Below are 21,553 nucleotides of genomic sequence, written 5' to 3'. Positions count from 1 at the left end.
TTCTCTAGGTCATTGTAGCTGGATTCACTCTCCCTTGCTGCTGAGAGTTCCACCAGAGCAGAGTATTTGCAAGGAAGTCACAGCTAGTGAGAGGCAAACCAAGAATTCAAACACATATCGGCCTGACTCCAGAGTCTAAGGACCTGGGTAGCCCTGGGGACGGCTTTTTGGCCTCTTGATACTAACAGCTGATCTTAATGGAGCATCAGTTATAGGCCAGTTGCTCCCAAGGTCTTTCCGAGGGTTGACTCCTTTATCAGACCTTGTCCTTGAACAACCGGTTGCCTGTACCCATGGAAGGATGGGGAAGGGGACCTCAGTCCTAAGGTTTAGGAAATGCAATGGTGCAGAGGCAGGAAAGCAAAGGGAGGATTACAGACACCCAGTAACCATGTGTATTGCTAATTATTTGCTACTGTAATCACCTTCTTTTCCTCCCTTGACTTGGGGAAAGGACACAGCTTGACCAAGAGGCCACTGGGGCAACACCTGGACTGTGAAACCAGGTTGCACAGAAGCCCACCTCTCCTTCCTTCTCCTAAGGCTGAGTGCGCAACCAGCGCCATCCTTCCCGGTTGCCACCTTCTGAGGTGCCCTGGCCATGGCCCCAAGAGTCCCACAGGCCGGCTGAGTCCAGGAGCTACCCCAGGCCTCACAACCACATGGTTATTCCTCCAGAAAACTGTACAAGAATCTCCTTCTTGGCCTGTGGCCCCTCTATTGCTTTGGCCCATGATCTTTCCGGCTGTGTTCTCACCAACTCCCACACTGACCCCCCAGCCTGGTGTCTCATCCACAGCACTGGACAGGGAGCCACTTGGGGTCAAATCAGAAGAGACTTCCTGAGGCTGTGGGAGCCAAGAGGAGGAGGTGCCATTTCTGGATGGAGGTCAGGAAAGCCTTCCCCAGGCAGAAGGGCAGGGCAAGCAGAGGGACCAGGCGCAGAGATGGGGAAGAGCAGGGTCTCAGCGCTGTCTGGGTGGCTGCGGTGGATGGGGCAGCCTGACACCTGAGGCCTGCAGGGCAGGGGCTGAGGACAGCAGGGAGCATCAAGACCCAGACCCCGATGCCCCTGCCTCAAGGCAGCGGGGGAAATGGCCCAATCAGTGCTTGGCCTGAGCCCCTAGACAATGGTGTGGAGGGCGGACAGTGGTCTGGGGAGAGCCTGGAACCAGAGAAGGTAGAGTGTGGAGGCTGTGGCTACACTTGAAAGAAGACAGTGGTAGGAGCTGGGCTGGGCTGGTGGGAGGCCAGAGGGAGTGTCCTCAGGAGGAAGAAGGAGCAGGTGGGGCTCCCAGGCTTTCAGCTCAGGGCTCCTGCGGCGGCACCCAGCCAACGGCAGCCAACAGCTCAGTGTGGACAACCAGGGGCACTCATGGGAGTCTTGAGCTCAGAGATACAGACCAGTGATGTGTGTCCCTGATAACTGGTATCTTGAGAAGGGGTGTCCCCAGGAATGTGTGAGGACTGGGAGGAGAAGCAGCCCGGATGCACCTGTGCCAGCCCTGCCTCTTAGGAGGAGGGTCCTTGGAGGAGACCGAGCAGGAGCCACGGGGGAGGCAGGAGGGCACCCAGGAGAGTGGCAGCAGGGGACAATCGGTCAAGGGCCATTTCAGAAGGACAGAGGCGTCTCTAGAGTCCGTATAGTTGAAGACAAGGCTTGAGTGTGAATTTGGATCCAGTGAGGACTGGCCAGTCTGCAGTGGCCTTGAGTGTGAGAGGCGGCACTGAATTGGGGTCCCAGTGCAGATGACCCCTCCCATGCTTGGTTGAGGAGGGGTCAGGGGGACAGGCCATGTCTGGTGGGGACCCGTGGAGAACTATTTAACCAAGAAAACAGTGAGGATGAATCCAGGACAGGAGACAGAGGGAGCCAAGCCCCTGACTGGCTGAGGGCTGGGCCCAAAAGACAAGATGGTGTGGGGTTGACTGTCTGCCTAGGGTTTGGCTAGGTGTGTAAGGCTCTAGAAGAAGCTGGTACAGTCATCCACTCATCGACATTAACTGATGGCTACTCTGTGCCAGACAGTGCCTAGAGGAGGAGATTGAGTGCTGAATACACTCCTTTACCCTATTCCTGAGGAGACCAGAGTGTGGAGGCAGAGGGGACGTAAGACAGAGCCTGGTCTTCCCTCTCCTGGAGGACTCAATGCTCTTGAGCAACCCTGCCTATGACACTCCCCATGGGCCCCAGGAGAGGCCAAGACGTTGTCAGGGAGATGGAGAAACCATTTCTTCACCTTCCACAGGAGGCTTCCCGCTCCCACTGCCCAGCAATCCCGTGAGGCAACAGCAGGGGCTGAGGCAAGTCCAGCTCACAGCCGGGGAGGAGATCAGGGATGGGGCAGGTCAGGAAGACGCGTGGTTGGGCCATTGCATCAGGCCCAGGAGGGGCATAAAGGAGGGTCCTGCGTGCTGGGAGGAGGCCGACTTGGGGACCATGGAGACTCAGAGGGCCAGCCTCGCCCTGGGGCGGTGGTCACTGTGGCTACTGCTGCTGGGACTAGTGGTGCCCTCGGCCAGCGCCCAGACCCTCAGCTACAGGGAAGCTGTGCTTCATGCTGTGGATCGTCTCAACGAGCGGTCCTCAGAAGCTAATCTCTACCGCCTCCTGGAGCTGGACCCACCTCCCAAGGCCGTGAGTCAGGAGGACCCTGGGGAGGGGGCTTTCTCCCGCCAGCCATGGCCACACTGTCACCGCCTCTGCTCAGGCTGTACCTCCTGTCAGGAAGGGACTTCTCCCTCTAGGTGGGCTCCCACCTCTTCCAGGAAACCTTCCCAGAGCTGGGTCCCCTCCCAGCAATGAGAGCTTCCTGCCTTAGCATCTCTACTGTGGAAACAGGCGCCCTGTACACCCTGTTCAGGCTTAAGGGCCTTCTGGGAGCTCCAGGGATAGAGGGTGGTCACTGGCTCTGCCATGTGGCCTCCCTGCTAAAGTCCCCCTGCTCCTCGTTATCTCTCTACCAGGGAGGGCTCTGCTCAGCCTGGAGGTTCCAGTGACAAGGTCTTTCCCTGCAGGTGGTCCCTGACTTGCCTCAGCCCCTCCATGGGGAAGGTGTTCTCATCAGAGCTGGTCTGAGGTCCCCTCCTGCTCTCTTTGTGCCCACGAGGCCAGGAGTGGGCTCTGTCCCCTTCCCTTGTGAACCCAGCACCATGCCAGGGGCCAGGCACACAGGAGGGGCTGGAGAGGCTGCCATCTAGGTGGGGGCAGGGAGACAGATCAGAGAAGGAAGCATGAGCCCGAGCCCAGTCTCCTTACTTTTATCCTTGACCAGGATGGTGACCCGGACACCCCAAAGCCTGTAAGCTTCACAGTGAAGGAGACCGTGTGCCCCAGGACATCGCAGCAGCCCCAGGAGAATTGTGACTTTAAGGAGAATGGGGTGAGGCTGGGGGCTGGGGGCTCCCTGGGAGCTGAACAGGGGCTTGGGGACCATTTCCAGCCCCTGGTGTGAGGCTGGGAGGTTATGGTCTGCTGGCTCCAGTTTGACCCGAGCCTCCCCTTCCAGCTGGTGAAACAGTGTGTGGGGACAGTCACTCTGGACCAGGTCAAGGGCCAAATGAACATCACCTGTGATGAGGTGAGTGGCCCCTTCTGAGCTGCAGGGGTTTCTGGGGGGGTTGGACTGTGTAACACCCTTTGGACCAATTACCCGCTGCCCCTTCCAGGGCACAGAAAGGCCCTCTTACCTGGCCCCTCCCTCACCCGAGCCCCAGGCCTCCAGGACTGGCTCTGCCATCCCTTAGAGCAGTGGTTCTCTAAGTGGGGTCCCACCCGGGAACTTGACAGAAAGGCAGATTCCCAGGCCGCACTCAGACCTCCTGAATCAGACTCTGGGCTGGGGCCCAGCCATTTGTATTTTCACAAGGCCTCCAGGGGATTCCGACTGTGCTGAATTCTGAGAGGCACTGACTAGAGTAATGTGCTTTCAGCCCCTACTCCCGTCCAGCTTTGCTGGGATAGGCTTGTGACCCTGGGAATCCCCTTGCCATCTGTGGACCCCAGTTTCCTCATCTGTCTGTGGGTGTAGGGATTCAACCTTGTGCTCCAAATGTCATAGCTAGAGGGAAAACTGGGGTCCAAGTCTCCTGGTGTGGTCCTGGAAAGGGGTGTCCAGGTGGGGAGCGGTCTTGTTTTACCCCTGGGTCCATTCTCCACAAGTAACCTGGTTCTTCCTGGTTCACAGCTGCAGAGTGTTGGGAGATTTAGGCGGCTGCGTCACAGGATCGGAAGAGTTTTGCCGAAAATTGGTCGGATAGTTGGCCCACTAATCGGGATTTGGGGGTAAATTGTGGGCCCATGGAAGAATCCTACAGGTGTCTGCCTTGGCTCAAGCTTCCGGACTCTGAAAACTAAAATATTCTGAAAGCAAATTCCTCCATTATTTAATTTCACTTGTCTCGTCTCCTCCCACTTACTGGGACCAAATCCTTAACTACGGCAGGCCTCCTATATGTGCCTGTGTGTGTGTGTGTGTGTATGTGTGTCTGTCTGTGAGAGTGTGTGTTTTTCTGTGTACGTACGTGATTGCACATGCAAAATAGAGGAATGGTTGTTTTTTCCAGAAGGGCATGTTGTGAGGCAGCAGGGCCAAGAGGTCCAGGACATCGTCTCCATTCTCAGGTCCCTCCCATGCCATGGACCAGGCCATGAACATGCCTAAATGAACACTGACAACAAAAAAAATTGAATATAGGTATATTTTTATTTTAAAAAATTTTATTGAAGTATAGTTAATTTACAATGTTGGTTTTTTTTAATTGAATATTTTTCATCTCAGCCCTTGAGACGGGAGATGTAATTGGCCCCTGCTGGGAGGTCTGCAGGCCTTGTCAGTGCCTTCAAAAGTGATTGACTGGTAAGAGGGTCTGCTCTTTGACCATTAGACACCTCAGTCCTAAGGTTTAGGAAATGCAATGGTGCAGAGGCAGGAAAGCAAAGGGAGGATTACAGACACCCAGTAACCATGTGTATTGCTAATTATTTTCTACAGTAATCACCTTCTTTTCCTCCCTTGACTTGGGGAAAGGACACAGCTTGACCAAGAGGTCACTGGGGCAACACCTGGACTGTGAAACCAGGTTGCACAGAAGCCCACCTCTCCTTCCTTCTCCAAGGCTGAGTGCGCAACCAGCGCCATCCTTCCCGGTTGCTACCTTCTGAGGTGCCCTGGCCATGCCCCCAAGAGTCCCGCAGGCCGGCTGAGTACAGGAGTTACCCCAGGCCTCATAACCACATGGTCATTCCTCCAGAAAACTGTACAAGAATCTCCTTCTTGGCCTGTGGCCCCTCTAACACTTTGGCCCATTATCTCTCCCAGTTATTCTCTGTCCACCCTCCAGCACCAGTGCCCTAAGTTCTTTCCCAGGGTTGACTCCTTTATCAGCCCTCATCCTTGATCAGCCACCCGAGGTGTGTGCTTTCCAAGGACAAATTTACTGAGAGAAAAATGGAGGCACAAAGAGACTGAGAACTTCTTCCCCAAAAGTAAACAGCAAGTGAGGGGCAGAGCTAGGACCTGATGGACTCTGGCTTCAGGATCTGTGCCCTGGACCATTTTATGGCATGTCAGTCATCAGAACCAACTTCCCCAGGACCTGTCCCATCTGTCCTGACCCCAGGAGAGCAGAAGATCCACTTTCTGGAGGAGTTCCCATTTGTCTTCAGAGGACACTGTCCAGATCTCCTGTTCCTTGTAGAACAGCTGAGAAGGGCACTTTTGGAGCCCGGGTGCTCCTGTCTTCCCTGGCTCAGCTTCTGGTGCCCGTTCTGTGGGAGGGCCTGGGACGATCCTGAGCTTCCCTTCCTTATTCTTTTTTTTTTTTTTGGGCTGCACTGCGTAGCATGCAGGATCTTAGTTCCCCGACCAGGGATCAACCCTGCGCCCCCTGCAGTGGAAGCTCAGAGTCTTAACCACTGGACTACCAGGGAAGTCCCCTGAGCCTCCCTTCTTCAGCTCACAGGGCCGGGTACCCAGCTCTCCACCCCACGCTCGGTGTCTCCGAGCACAGGGGAGCTTGTCCTGAGGAGCAAGGACTCTGGAGATCAGGCCGGCTGGGCTGGGCAGCTGCAGGAGGCTGTTCCAGCCCAGGAAGCAGCCTGCTGTGTGGGCCCCACTGGGCCTGAGCAGGCTGGGGGCAGGGGGGTGCTGGGCTGGAGAGGAGGCCATGGGCCCTGTCACGAGCTCCAGATGCCCCCAGAGTTGGACGGCTGTGGGTGCTGTGGGCGGTGGAAAGAGCATTGGCCCGTGAGTCCAGTCCCAGCCCTGCCACGTGCCCCCACCCACAGCCTTGCTGAGCCCCCTTGTCCCTTGCTTTCCTGGGGCCTGGTTGCCCTTCTAAGCAATGGGAGTTGGTATAGTCAGCGCTGCTACACTTGTGTATGTTTGTGTGTGTTTAGAGCCCTTCTTTATTTCTTAAAGACGACTTCAGAGAACCAGTAAATCAAAGTGATAAGTACATGTATTTCCCAGGGAATTAAAATTTCCGCCATCTGAGGAACTCCTGAAGCAGGTACTTGGAGCTCTTCCTGCCATGACTGTATTTTGGGGGCTGGGGGCAGGGCCAGCGTCACGAGTGTGTCACCAGTGCAGTCACACAGGCCCCTGTGCTCAGAAGGGCTTGGTACCTTGTAATGACTTATTCTTTTTTTTAACATCGTTATTGGAGTATAACTGCTTTACAACGGTGTGTTAGTTTCTGCTTTATAACAAAGTGAATCAGCTATACATATACATATATCCCCATATCTCTTCCCTCTTGCGTCTCCCTCCCTCCCACCCTCCCTATCCCACCCCTCTCGGTGGTCACAAAACACTGAGTTGATCTCCCTGTGCTTTGCGGCTGCTTCCCACTAGCTATCTATTTTACATTTGGTAGTGTATATATGTCCATGCCACTCTCTCACTTTGTCGCCGCTTACCCTTCCTCCTCCCCATATCCTCAAGTCCATTCTCTAGTAGGTCTGCGTCTTTATTCCCGTCTTGTCCCTAGGTTCTTCATGACAATTTTTTTTTTTTTAGATTCCATATGTATGTGTTAGCATACGGTATTTGTTTTTCTCTTTCTGACTTACTTCACTCTGTATGACAGACTCTAGGTCCATCCATCTCACTACAAATAACTCAATTTTGTTTCTTTTTATGGCTGAGCAATATTCCATTGTATATACGTGCCACATCTTCTTTATCCGTTCATCTGTTGATGGACGCTTAGGTTGCTTCCATGTCCTGGCTATTGTAAATAGAGCTTCAATGAACATTGTGGTACATGACTCTTTTTGAATTATGGTTTTCTCAGGGTATAGGCCCAGTAGTGGGATTGCCGGGTCATATGGTAGTTCTATTTTTCATATTTTAAGGAACGTCCATACTGTTCTCCATAGTGGCTGTATCAATTTACATTCCCACCAACAGTGCAAGAGGGTTCCCTTTTCTCTACACCCTCTCCAGCATTTATCGTTTGTAGATTTTTTGATGATGGCCATTCTGACCGGTGTGAGATGATATCTCGTTGTAGTTTTGATTTGCATTTCTCTAATGATTAATGATGTTGAGCATTCTTTCATGTGTTTGTTGGCAATCTGTATATCTTCTTTGGAGAAATGTCTATTTAGGTCTTCTGCCCATTTTTGGATTGGGTTGTTTGTTTTTTTGATATTGAGCTGCACGGGCTGCTTGTAAATTTTGGAGATTTGACTTATGCTTGAGGTCTTGAAATTCCCACGATTTTGCACAAGGGGCCCCACGTTCTCATTTTGCAGATGACGTAGCCGGTCCTGGCCAGTGGTGACTCCACACTTGTCACAACACAGGAAGGAGGTCCTGGAAGCCATTCTGAGAGAACTTATTTCCCTGGGTACTTGACTCGAAAATGCCTGAGTCTTTGCCGTCAGCCATGAGCAGTCAGAGGACAGGGGAGAGCCCAGGAAGGGAAGGAAGAGAGTGGGAATACAGAGCAGAAGGGGACCCCCAGAACAGCCCTTCGGTGCCTCTGGAGGGGCAGTTTCTGCCTTCCCAGGGCATCTATGACCAGATGCATTGACCTTCACTAAGGCAAGCCAGGCTGTGGGGAGGGACCGCAGAGGCACCCAGGAAAGGTGAAGCTGTGTGGGCCTCGTGTGCAGTGCACCGTCTCACTTCATCCTCCTGCAAGCTGGGGTCCAGATAGGCCTGACCTGCTTCCTGCTTGCAGAACATGGTCTCTTGGAGGCCGACCCTGAGACCCTGGGGTTTGCAGGTCTTTGTTCTGGCAGAAGGAAGAGGGAGGATGTGCCTTCTCAGATGTACCTGAGGCATCCAGAGTCCCCTCTGGGGAGAGGACACCCTCTTAGGCTCTCTGGGGGCAGGCCTGGCCTGCGCCCCTAGCTGCCCTGTCTATACCCATGTCCCCAGTAAAATCCCACTCACGGGAATGGTACTCACGCCCACCAGTCTGCTCCATGTCTGGGGCTGGCCCTAAGCCTGATCCTCTTCTGCAAAGCTCAGGCACCCTCGCACTCAGCCTCCACCTGGGCCCAGCTCACCTTGTCACACAGCCCCAGATGCTGCGGAGAGGAGCTGGTTAGGCGTTTGATTGAGGTGGGGTAGTGCTGCCCTCCTGCTAGCTGCTCTCCTTCTCCAAGGCCCGTGCCTGGGAAATCCCAGCCTAGCTGAGGGCTTTCCAGGAGGACATAATCTCCCCAGCTCTTTGCTTCACATGAAGTGGTACAAGGGAAAGGAGGAAGCTGACCCTGAGCAGAGGGTCCTGACCTTCATCCCTGACCCAAATTCCCACCCTCACAGCAGCCATGGCTGCCTTCCCTGCTCACTGCAGAGGGCAGGAGGGGGGTCTGAATTCCAGCCCCTTGTCCCTGTAGAAGGGCGAGCGTGGTGGGTTGTGTCGGGGCCGTTGATCCACGTCCAGGTCTGTCATTTTTCAGAGGGTGGGAGGGCCTTGTTGGAAAGATATTGCCTGTAGGTCTCATTTTACTCATCAGCTGGTCAAATCAGAGAGCTAGTGGGTGTCCCCACAGTTGGGGACACAGCAGCCTAGGGTCCAGTTCTCTTTCCCATAAAGTGTCTGGACAGGAAGGATGGCTGAGATGAGCAAAGGAGTGGGTGATGTAGGGTCAGGGCTCATACCTGACTTTGTTGGGGTGAAGGGTACATGAGGATTTCTCAAGGACCAGATGTGGAGTCAGGGGCAACCTGCCTGGGGACAAGGGCTGTGGTGTCTTTCCTGAGAAGACCTCCGCTCTGATAGGCTATGAGGCTTTCCTAAACCAGGAAAGCCAGATGCTGGAGGCATGAAAGGCAGGCCCCCCATTACGGGAAGTGCAGTGTGAGGACCTGGCAGAGGACCCTACACGGGATCCAGGGAGGATGGGGAAGGGGACTTCAGTCTGAAGGGTGAGCAAATGGAAAGGCCCAGAGACAGGAATGCACAGGGAGGGTTTCATAATACCAAGTAACCATGTGTATTGCTAATTATTTGCTACTGTAATCACCTTCTTTTCCTCCCTTGACTTGGGGAAAGGACACAGCTTGACCAAGAGGCCACTGGGGCAACACCTGGACTGTGAAACCAGGTTGCACAGAAGCCCACCTCTCCTTCCTTCTCCAAGGCTGAGTGCGCAACCAGCGCCATCCTTCCCGGTTGCCACCTTCTGAGGTGCCCTGGCCATGGCCCCATGTGTCCCACAGGCCGGCTGAGTCCAGGAGCTACCCCAGGCCTCACAACCACATGGTTATTCCTCCAGAAAACTGTACAAGAATCTCCTTCTTGGCCTGTGGCCCCTCTATTGCTTTGGCCCATGACCCTTCCGGCTGTGTTCTCACCAACTCCCACACTGACCCCCCAGCCTGGTGTCTCATCCACAGCACTGGACAGGGAGCCACCTGGGGTCAAATCAGAAGAGACTTCCTGAGGCTGTGGGAGCCAAGAGGAGGAGGTGCCATTTCTGGATGGAGGTCAGGGAAGCCTTCCCCAGGCGGAAGGGCAGGGCAAGCAGAGGGACCAGGCGCAGAGATGGGGAAGAGCAGGGTCTCAGCGCTGTCTGGGTGGCTGCGGTGGATGGGGCAGCCTGACACCTGAGGCCTGCAGGGCAGGAGCTGAGGACAGCAGGGAGCATCAAGACCCAGACCCCGATGCCCCTGCCTCAAGGCAGCAGGGGAAATGGCCCAATCAGTGCTTGGCCTGAGCCCCTAGACAATGGTGTGGAGGGCGGACAGTGGTCTGGGGAGAGCCTGGAACCAGAGAAGGTGGAGTGTGGAGGCTGTGGCTACACTTGAGAGAAGACGGTGGTAGGAGCTGGGCTGGGCTGGTGGGAGGCCAGAGGGAGTGTCCTCAGGAGGAAGAAGGAGCAGGTGGGGCTCCCAGGCTTTCAGCTCAGGGCTCCTGCGGCGGCACCCAGCCAACAGCAGCCAACAGCTCAGTGTGGACAACGAGGGGCACTCATGGGAGTCTTGAGCTCAGAGATACAGACCAGTGATGTGTGTCCCTGATAACTGGTATCTTGAGAAGGGGTGTCCCCAGGAATGTGTGAGGACTGGGAGGAGAAGCAGCCCGGATGCACCTGTGCCAGCCCTGCCTCTTAGGAGGAGGGTCCTTGGAGGAGACCGAGCAGGAGCCATGGGGGAGGCAGGAGGGCACCCAGGAGAGTGGCAGCAGGGGACATTCGGTCAAGGGCCATTTCAGGAGGACAGACGTGTCTCTAGAGTCTGTATAGTTGAAGACAAGGCTTGAGTGTGAATTTGGATCCAGTGAGGACTGGCCAGTCTGCAGTGGCCTTGAGTGTGAGAGGCGGCACTGAATTGGGGTCCCAGTGCAGATGACCCCTCCCATGCTTGGTTGAGGAGGGGTCAGGGGGACAGGCCATGTCTGGTGGGGACCCGTGGAGAACTATTTAACCGAGAAAACAGTGAGGATGAATCCAGGACAGGAGACAGAGGGAGCCAAGCCCCTGGCTGGCTGAGGGCTGGGCCCAAAAGACAAGATGGTGTGGGGTTGACTCTCTGTCTAGGGTTTGGGCTAGGTGTGTAAGGCTCTAGAAGGAGCTGGTACAGTCATCCACTCATCGACATTAACTGATGACTACTCTGTGCCAGACAGTGCCTAGAGGAGGAGATTGAGTGCTAAATACACTCCTTTACCCTATTCCTGAGGAGACCAGAGTGTGGAGGCAGAGGGGACGTAAGACAGAGCCTGGTCTTCCCTCTCCTGGAGGACTCAATGCTCTTGAGCAACCCTGCCTATGACACTCCCCATGGGCCCCAGGAGAGGCCAAGACGTTGTCAGGGAGATGGAGAAACCATTTCTTCACCTTCCACAGGAGGCTTCCCGCTCCCACTGCCCAGCAATCCCGTGAGGCAACAGCAGGGGCTGAGGCAAGTCCAGCTCACAGCCGGGGAGGAGATCAGGGATGGGGCAGGTCAGGAAGACACGTGGTTGGGCCATTGCATCAGGCCCAGGAGGGGCATAAAGGAGGGTCCTGCGTGCTGGGAGGAGGCCAACTTGGGGACCATGGAGACTCAGAGGGCCAGCCTCGCCCTGGGGCGGTGGTCACTGTGGCTACTGCTGCTGGGACTAGTGGTGCCCTCGGCCAGCGCCCAGACCCTCAGCTACAGGGAAGCTGTGCTTCATGCTGTGGATCGTCTCAACGAGCGGTCCTCAGAAGCTAATCTCTACCGCCTCCTGGAGCTGGACCCACCTCCCAAGGCCGTGAGTCAGGAGGACCCTGGGGAGGGGGTTGTCTCCCGCCAGCCCTGGCCACGCTGTCACCGCCTCTGCTCAGGCTGTACCTCCTGTCAGGAAGGGACTTCTCCCTCTAGGTGGGCTCCCACCTCTTCCAGGAAACCTTCCCAGAGCTGGGTCCCCTCCCAGCATGAGGCTTCCTGCCTTAGCATCTTTGCTGTGGGAATAGGCGCCCTGTACACCCTGTTCAGGCTTAAGGGCCTTCTGGGAGCTCCAGGGATAGAGGGTGGTCACTGGCTCTGAGATGTGACTACCCTGTGTTGAGTCCGCTCTGCACTTCTTTGTTCCCTACTTGGGAGGGCTCTGCTGGGCCTAGAGGTTCCGGTGACAAGATCTCCCCCTGCAGGCAGCCCCTGACTTCCCTCAGCCCGTCAGAGGTGCAGGTGTTCTCATCAGAGCTGGTCTGAGGTCCCCTCCTGCTCTCTGTGTGCCTGTTAGGCCAGGAGTGGTCTCCGGCCCCTTCCCCTGTGCACCCAGCACCAAGCCCAGGGCCAGGCACACAGGAGGGGCTGGAGAGGCTGCCGTCTAGGTGGGGGCAGGGAGACAGATCAGAGAAGGAAGCATGAGCCCGAGCCCAGTCTCCTTACTTTGATCCTTGACCAGGATCAGGACCTGGACACCCCGAAGCCTGTGAGCTTCACGGTGAAGGAGACCGTGTGCCTCAGGACGACCCAGCAGCCCCCGGAGCAGTGTGACTTCAAGGAGAATGGGGTGAGGCTGGGGGCTGGGGGCACTGGAGGATGCTTCCCAGGGATGTAAACAGGGGGCTTCCGGGAATATTTCCAGCCCCTGTGCTGAGTTTGAGAGGTGATGGTCCGGGGGGTTCCAGTTTGACCTCGAGCCTCCACTTCCAGCTGGTGAAACACTGTGTGGGGACAGTCACCCTGGACCAGTCCAAGGACCAATTTGACATAAACTGTAATGAGGTGAGTGGCCCCTTCTGTGTTATGGAGCTGATAATGGGGTGGGTTGTGGAACATCCTTTGGACCAATTACCCGTTGCCCCTTCGAGGGCAGAGAAAGGCCCTCCTACCTGGCCCCTCCCTCACCTGAGCCCCAGGCCTCCAGGACTGGCTTTGCCATCCCTTAGAGCAGTGGTTCTCTAAGTGGGGTCCCACCCGGGAACTTGACAGAAAGGCAGATTCCCGGGCCGCACTCAGACCTCCTGAATCAGACTCTGGGCTGGGGCCCAGCCATTTGTATTTTCACAAGGCCTCCAGGGGATTTTGACTGCTGAATTCTGAGAGGCACTGACTGGAGTAATGTGCTTTCAGCCCCTACTCCCGTCTAGCTTTGCTGGGATAGGCTTGTGACCCTGGGAATCCCCTTGCCATCTGTGGACCCCAGTTTCCCCATACGTCTGTGGCTGTAGGGATCCATCCACATGCTCCAAAGGTCACAGCTTAAGGCTGAACAGGGCCCAGTGCTCCTGGTGTGTCCGTTAGGGGGTTGTTCATGTGGGGAGGGAGGTTTCTCGTCCTGACCCCTGCCTAGTCACAAAAGAAATAAATTTCATTGTGGTTCACAGCTTCAGAGTGTCAGGAGAATTCCTTTCTGGCCTCCAAATTTGCCAGGGCCAAGGCGCCCTCCGTGGTTCCTGCCAGATTTCCGCATTCCACGTATTCCCAGAAAACGGTGAAGGATTGCCTGATGTCACACCCATTAAGGGCTTTTGGTGAGCCCTGAGCCCGGGGAAGAGTCCTGAGGGTCTGATAAGTTCTGGTTCAGACTTCTGGATGGTGAAAAATAAATTCTTGTGAAAATAACTTCCTCCAGGCTTCAATTTCAATTTTTTCATTCTTACCACTTATTGGGACCAAGTCCTTACCTCTGGGATGCCTCCTCTGTGTGTGTGTGTGTGTGTGTGTGTGTGTGTGTGTGTGTGTGTGTGAGAGAGAGAGAGAGAGAGAGAGAGAGAGAGAGAGAGAGAGATCACTCCTGTAAACACAGTCGTGGGTGAGGCCCCTGTTCCTTCCAGGAGGACATGGGGAGAGGCAGCAGGGCCAACAGCGTCTCCATTCTCGGGTCGCTCTCGTGCCCTTCACACACCTCTGCCCTCCTCCTCCAACACTGAGTAAGGACTTAGGGAGACCTGCTCTGTGTGCAGTGCTGGTGAGGATGCTGTCCCTGCTCACATGGAGGTGACAGTCCGGAGGGGCCAGACATTTGTTAAACACTCACAGAGACGCAGTTCAGTCTTAGGGCTAAGCCTACAGGTACAATGCCCATAGTGTTCCATTTCTCCTTGACAATCTGAAGTCTGGAAAATCCTACTCCTCCTGGCTTTTCCTCTGGCATTGAACACATCACTGTTTCTTTAGCTGGGTCTGAGATTTCAGTGGTGGGCTTGTGTTTAGGGAACTACCTGCTACAAAAATATGCAGCATTAAAAAGAAGCATCCTGAGATGTAGAGAACAAACCTATGGACACCAAGGGGGAAAGTGGCGGGAGAGGGTTGTGGTCGTGGTGGTAGGATGAACTGGGAGATTGGGATTGACATATATACACTAATATGTATAAAATAGATAACTAATAAGAACCTGCTGTATAAAAAAATAAATTAAATTAAATTAAATAAAAAAGAAGGATCCTGTTCATCAGGGTGAAGAGCTCTGCATGAATGTGAAAGACACACAGAGTGACGCATGGGTCACATCTCTGTGTGCCTGGGTGTTTCAGACACTATGCACATCCTGCCCCCTCCCCATTCTCTAGCTGACCTTTGCTCTGGGGCAGACTGGAAACACTGGGGATTCTGAACGCAGGGAGCAGCCTCAACCAACCATTGGGGGGACTCAGTGGAAAAATACCTCCTCTTCCTCACTCCTTGGGGGGTCCACTCCCAGACATGTCACACCTCCCCCTGAGGTCCCCAGCTGGCTTGAGCCCCTGTCGCCCACTTCTGTGACCTGTTCATTGACACGTCCTCTTCTGACTCAGGTCCTGCCCTGTCTCCCTTCTCTACACTCATGCTGGTGCTTTCTGGAATCACCTCCCAAACAAACTACTTCCACTAAATGCTTGTCTTAGGTCTGCATGTGGGCCAACCTGTACCAAGACACAGATTCCCCTCTCTGAGAGGGACAGAGGACAGGATCTCACAGAGCACTTACTTTGTTACCTGTCAGGCTTGTCTCCTCTTGGTGAGCAGGTGGGGCTGATCTCAGGCAGGTTAGAGGAACCTCATGCTTCTCACTCTACATCAACCCAAGCTGAGGAAGGAATCCTTGCAGAGGAAACCCAGGGGGCTGTGTTGTGTCTGTGCCAGAGGATACAGGCTTGCCAGAGCCAGTTGTTAAATGGTCAGGATTTTCCGAGCTGGTTGTTAAACCCTTGGTAGCTTGAAATCGGCCTTGATGGAAGTACTTACACCATGGAAATCAGCAAATGCTACATGTCAGGCCTATCACAGCTGGCACATCCCTGCCCAACCTGAGAGAGGGAAAACTCATCAGGATGATATGGGTCTGTGCTGATCACATCTGTTTCCAATTTCCTCCCATGACTGCCCATCCTGCTACCATGGCAACACTTTTCTATCCTCAGCCCTGCCTTGTCCTTTCATATTTTACATCGGAGTTGGCCAGATGTGCCTTGCCATGATGAGGCCCTCAACATGCATATGTGACCACTGATAGTGGAAAGGGTTGGATGCTTACATTGTTTTCATCTCCACCCTTGACCAGGGAGCCAAAGTGGTCCCTGGCAGGGAGGTCTGCAGGCCTTGTCAGTGCTTTCTAAAGTGATTGGCTGGTGAGAGTGTCTGCTGTGTGACCACTGGGCCCCTTACCCGTGAAAGAACAAGTATCAGACCCTTCCATAAATGGCTTTGAGCATCAGGCCAGGGCAGTAGCCAACAGAGGAGGGGAGAGAGAATGGAAGGAGGGTTGCCCAAGAGGCTGGCAGAGTGCAGGGCTGACTGGGATGGAGTTACTGCAGACAGGATGAAGCAGGTTGATTCCCTGACAGGCTGGACAATGCAGCGGGGGCGTGGGGAGCTTCCAGAGAGCATGGTCACGGTCTGGTCAGTGTCCTGGTGTAGGTATGCGATGCGGGTGGGGGGAGATGAAATTTCAGTCTTTACCAGGTTGGCTCTTAGGTGCCAGGGGGATGCTGGTCCCTGGGCGGGGCACTGGGCAGTAGGTGCTGTGAGTGCCCTGCCCAGATCCCCCTCACTGGGCAGCTGCCGCCCCCTCACACCCCCCCCGCCCCATCCCCCATCTATTTGAAATGTGCAATATGGATGCTAATGGCTCACAGGTGCCCCCTTCACAGCTGCCTTCACAGCCTCCCAGGAGATGCCTGGGGTGTTGTGTCCCCTCTGCCCTCAGCCTGTGGATGGGGACTGACTATAAGGCAACATCAAAGCCCAGCCCCCGCCTCAGTCAGTCCTAAAGCAGGGGTTCCAGGCTTTTGTGGGTGAGGCTGAAGCTCGTCTCAGGGTAGAGCACGTCCCTGCTCAGCTCCTTCTTCTGCCCTATCCTGCTCCCCTCCGCCTCCCTCCTCCAGACAACACTCCTCAATAAATCAGATGCCTCTCACTTCCCAGCTGAGGCCCCGCTTCTAGGGAACGTGGCCTGTGATGGTGGTGGAGCTGTGCAGAGTTCACCCACTCGGCCCAGGTGGGTCAGGCGCGGGGCCTGATGTGGAGAGAAGAGAGAAGAGCCCGAGGCGTCCAGGGTGGTGGTGCAGGAGGGGAGTGGGGTGGGCGTGGTGCTGTAAGCCAAGGGGCATTGAGGATTTTACAAAGTGGCCAGAGTAGGACAGGAGCCCACGAGGCCCAGGGAGATGACTCCTAATATTTTCCTATTGTTTGTGCAGATGTGAAGGCCACTAACTTCAGTGGGGGGCAGCACAGAAGCCAAACACAGCGAGTGGAGGAGAGCAAGAGGTAAGGAAGAGGGAGGGAATGAGTGAGGACAAGGAGGGGCTTCTCCATCCCCCAGACCCCTGCTGTGCCAAGGAGGGAATCTGGGCTGTAATCAGGCAAGGTCCTTGTGGACCCTGCCCTTGAGCCCCACCAGTGAGGTCTCAGGAGTTAGTTTGGGGGCTCCCGAGACGGGACAGGGGACTCCAGGTCAGCCTCAGTGGGGCAGAGGGAGAGAATTCTGAGGGGTCTAGATGTCTGAAAGGAATTGTTCTCCTGCCCGTGTGGCCCTGAGCAGGAGAATTGATCTTTCTGGGCCTCTGTCTCTCTATCTGTAATTGGGAACAACATTATCTCCTTTAAGGGGTTGGTCTGTCATTTAGGTAGAGAAGGAAGTTCAAGGACCTCATAGGGGCCAAATGTGAATCTCAGAGGGTGAGAGAGTCAGGAGACAATAGTTAGAGTGTGTTAGTCTCAGGGCACAGTGCCGACTCGTCTGTCAGTGCAGGGACCCAGAGAGACACTTGGAATCCCCATCAGAGCAGGAGGAGATGAATTAAATGCAGCCCATGCACACAGTGGACTTCCCTGAGGGCACCGAACTGGCCCTTCTGCACTAGCCTTTCCCATGTGGCCATTAGAAGGTAGCAGCTGGCACAGTAGGGCGGGGTACCCTCCAGACTGCCTGTGCTCTGACTCGGCAATGCCCCTGCCAGTCAGAGCCCAAAAGTCTCGTCCCTCAGTCCCCATGGTCTCTCTAGCCTCAGCCCGAGGGTCAGGGCTGCCCTGGTCCCTGGGGTCCTACTTGCAGCCCCCTGTTCTCCTGTGTGTCACTCTGCCTCTGTGTCACCTCAGCCAGAGCAGGACAGGAAGCTGGCAGGGGAGACAGAGGGCTACATTGTCACTTTCATGGGTCCTAGGCACTTTCACCTTCGTGGACCCATTCATCCACAGAAAAGCATTAAAAATTACATTTTATAACTGCATTCGTACATAGTTGAATACAATCATGGCTAGATATAATGTTATATATTCATTGCTATTATAGTCATGTTAATATTCTGTTCTTAAAAGGAATTAAAATTAAAATATTTTTGTGGGTCCCTAGAAGTATCATGGTCCGTAGGTACAGTGTCTACTGTACCCAATGGATGAGTTGGTCCCTAGGGAGGTGGTTTTTCTGGTAGCAGCGCAGGTGCCCTGGCAGGGAAGTAAATGCTGCTGCTGCCTAGGGAGACTAGTAACTTGAAGGTGTTGCTCTGAGATCGCCCCCGCTGGCCATCTGTGGGTACTGCAGGGAAAGCTTGAGAGCTCATGGAGACCTCCAAGGGGAACTGCCTGCGGTTTTTTCTGCCCTGGTGTCTTGGCAGGCAGCAGGCTAGCAGCTGGGGTTCCCCTGGGGACTCGATCTTCTATTCGTGATTCTTTTGAATCTCAGCTCTATTGAATGAGATTTTGTGAAACTAGACTCTCCACTCTTCGAAGCACTGGCAACATTACTTATTGTTGGTAAAACGGAGAACTAACTGTTACTTAGAACATAGACTTATTCCGTGCTGTCACAGAGAAGGAAACCAAAACAGAGAAGTTATCTAAAGCTAAGGTGGTAGATAGAGCTGGCTTCCTTAGCCTCATAGAATTCTATTTGTATTTCTTATGATTAGGGGTAGCCTCTTATATAACTACAGAGCAATTATCAACTCTATACATTTACATGGATACAGTACTTTTTCCTATATGTCAGATGATATCATCATGTGCTTTACAGAGTTTCTCACCTGCGTTACAGGTTCCTGCCTAGGGTCAGGTGTGTCAGGAAGCTGTCAGGTCTCATTTGCCTCCTTTAATCTGGAACATTTCCATAGGCTTTTGCCTCCTTTTATTCTCAAAAATGTTTCTGTGTTTCTGTGTGTGTGTGTGGATGGGGGTTGGATCGTTGGGTGTTAAAATGTCAAGGTGTATGTATGTGTTGGAAGTGTTGTGCAGTGTGTTTGTGAGAGTATCGGTATGTTGTGTTCCTAGGTGTGTGAGAGTATGTGTGTGGGTTTGAGTGTAGTTTGTGTGTATGTGAAGTTGTATAGAATGAATGTTGGTGTGAGTTTGTGGGTATATGTGTAGGTGTCAGGGTGTGTCTGAAATGTGTATGTGGGATGTGTGTCTGGGTGTGTGTGGGTTTGTGGGGGATTTTGAGTGTGGGATGTTTCTTCTGTGTGGGATATATCAGTAGAGTCGTGTATGGGGATTTCTAAAATGTGTGTGTGGATGTGTGTGTATGAGGAGTGTATAAAGTGTTTGTGTGTGTATGTAATTCAGGGGTGTGTATGTGTATCTATGGCTTGGCATTCATGTGTGCACGGGTGTTGTGAGTGGGCATGTGCAGGTTTATATGTGAGTGTAGGGGTATAGTGTCAGTGTGGTTGTGTGGGTGTTTGTGGCAGTGTGTTTGTGTACATTTATGTAAATGGAAATTTTATTTATTCTGTTTAATTTGCAAAAATTAGATTAATACTGGTTAAAATATGTTTTAAGCAACATAAAAGGAAATAATGTTTTATTGGCTCATTATTTCCAAGAGAAGCGTGCAACTATAACAAGGTCTTAGGGGCAAGAATTAGACCGAAGAGTAGAAGCAGTTTACAAATAAAAGGAATGTAATGCTTATGCAATCCCTCAGTGTTGTAACTTTAAAAATTTCAAAAACATTTTAGTTGGTAATAATTTACAGAAAAGTAGAAAATGTACAAAAAAAACTTTCATATTCTCTATTCCCAGGGTCACCTACATTTTGCCTAAATTGTTTCTCTCTTTCTCTTTCCCTCCCTCTCTCTTCCTCCCTCTCTGTCTCTGTCTCTCTCAGTGGTTCCTATGTCCCCAGGGTTTGGGTCTTATTCAGCTGTGGAGCCATCGCTGGTGCAGAGCGAGTTTGTTGCTCACAGTTCCCGTGGGGAGGAGTGGGTCGTGCTGGCCACAGGAGAGGACAGTGACAAGCAGAGAGCCAGGGCGGGGCACTGCGGAGAAGCCCGTGTGATGTTCTCCAGGGAAGGAATGGACGAGGCTTGAGGGTGAGGCTGACCAGGTTTAGGATCGGCTAGCTTGAGTAATTTCAGTGAGCTGGGGCTGGGGTGTAGGGGCTGCCCAAGTTGTTGATGCCTGACCCTGGGGCTATTAGGACAGGGGGTTAGAGTCTCAGCAGCTGAGAGGGTGGGGTGGGGTGCTGGTCAGTTTGCATGTGAAAAGCGAGCTGAGGGAGAGAGTCTGCTGTCTCTAAGCATCTGCTAACCCTGGGAGGGGATGTGAAAACATCAGAAACAGAAAGTAGAAAACCTGGTTAACACAGGGCTACTTACATAATGTAATCACTGACACATCTGGATTATAGCCTCATATCTTTAGCTCACCCATTTCCCGAAGATGCCTGTTCCTGTTCCTGGATGGATCAGCTAAGTTAAAGGCAGGTGTGTGGGCTGCACCACATGCAGCTGTTCAGCCTCCAAGGTACCTGTTTATACCTGCGCATGAACAAGGGCGCTCCACTCAGTGGGTGGAGCTGTGGGCTGTGTAGCCGCCCTGGAAGACATCCCCCAAAATCCACCTTGTTACATTTTTCACTGATTCGTGGGCAGTACACCATGAACTGACAGTGTGGTCAGGTGCCTGGCCGTGGGACAACTGAACAGTCAAGTCCCAATCTTTGTGGGGATAAACATTATGGCAAAACATAATGCTTTGCTCAGCACCCACAACCCCTGTTCATGACTCCTGCAGATGCCCATGGAAAACAGCCATTCAAGGATAACATCAATGGAATCAACAAGTGAATCAAATCTGCACTGCCCAGGTGGGGACCCATATCATGTGGATACACCATCACACAGGGAATGGTGATCCATCTACCTTCAGCATCAAACTCAAAATAAGGCCTAGCGATGCCAGCACCTGAGGCCAAGGAAGCCTGGCCAGTGTGGCTGACCACCAGCTCCACAGCTGAGTGACAAAGGGAACTCCAGGGCAATAACCAGCGATGCCATCCCCATCTGCACAGCATACGTGGCATATAGTATTCCAGGACTCTCAGATGGTCTATGTTTCACACCTGGATTCACAAAATACATCCAATCCACAATGGCACTGCCTTACAGTAAGAACTACCGGGAGTGCAGAGTTACCCAGATCGCTCCCCGGACCTTTCATGCCCTGTCTCATTTCCAAGCAGTCGGTGCCATTGGGAGATGGAATGGACTCTGACAGGGAACCCTGAAAGGATAAGTGGACACCAAGGCTCACCTCCCAGCGGAGCACACACTTAAGGAAGGCATCTTGAGCTCTAAATGGGACGATTCCCTGGAAGACCACCTTCTAGTTACATAGAATGTTTAATTATGAGCCTCGGAAATGAGGGAGGAGGCCCACACAATCTGGAAGACTCTCCAACCACATGAGTAATCTTTCTCACCCCACTTTTCTTCTTCCCATGCACCCCTGGAAGCTCCTAGTACTGGAATTTGCAAGTTGCCCGGAAGAGCCTTGTGGTGGGTGAGATTACCCTAGTGCTCATTGTGCTGCCTGCCCTGCTGCTGGAAGGGCAGGAGGGACAGTGATGATAACGATCATGAACATGAGGTGACAGCCCCTAAGGTGGTCCTGCTGGTGTGGACCCCCTGTCAGGGCAGAGAGAGATGTTCTATGATGGGTCAAGGAGTATAAGGATGAAAAGTTGCTGGGCACGTAGGGAGGAGTCTGCTCACGTGGTGCTGGTGAGACAAGGGGAGGACTGGAGACGGGACCAGTGATCGCTGAGGGACTGGTCGTTCGATCACTTGGTTGTGAAGAGAGTAACTACCCTGGTGATGGGAATAGAAGGCCTTCGACTCACAGCGTCAAGGGTGGGAGGAGGCACCATTCACCTCTCTCTCAGCTTTTGTCTGCAGGGCGTCTGGCCACTTTCACCCAGA

At 53.6% G+C, this 21,553-nt stretch overlaps 1 protein-coding gene across 7 annotated transcripts in view; it reads left to right on the top strand.

Annotated features, from left to right (window-relative positions):
- Nucleotides 1-895: 895 nt before the first annotated feature.
- LOC101280877 (cathelicidin-4-like) overlaps nt 896-21,553 on the top strand; it is a 28,305-nt gene continuing 7,647 nt past the window's right edge. Inside the window, exons 1-5 of one of the 7 annotated variants that reach the window (XM_049716206.1) lie at nt 1,211-2,638; nt 3,276-3,383; nt 3,510-3,548; nt 12,627-12,659; nt 13,262-13,503. In XM_049716206.1, coding sequence (XP_049572163.1) covers nt 2,150-2,638; nt 3,276-3,383; nt 3,510-3,548; nt 12,627-12,659; nt 13,262-13,372 — 780 coding nt within the window. In that variant the 5' untranslated portion in view covers nt 1,211-2,149 and the 3' untranslated portion in view covers nt 13,373-13,503. Of the gene's footprint in view, nt 1,181-1,210; nt 2,639-3,275; nt 3,384-3,509; nt 3,582-4,187; nt 5,050-9,408; nt 10,625-11,475; nt 11,701-12,336; nt 12,445-12,587; nt 12,660-13,261; nt 13,504-21,553 lie in introns of those variants that run through there. The other 6 variants (XR_007479768.1, XR_007479767.1, XM_049716208.1 and 3 more) reach the window with 6 other exon arrangements.

The sequence above is a fragment of the Orcinus orca genome, chromosome 10 (genome assembly GCF_937001465.1).
Source record: "Orcinus orca chromosome 10, mOrcOrc1.1, whole genome shotgun sequence".
NCBI lineage: Eukaryota > Metazoa > Chordata > Mammalia > Artiodactyla > Delphinidae > Orcinus > Orcinus orca.
This window is presented reverse-complemented; position numbering and strand designations above follow the sequence as displayed.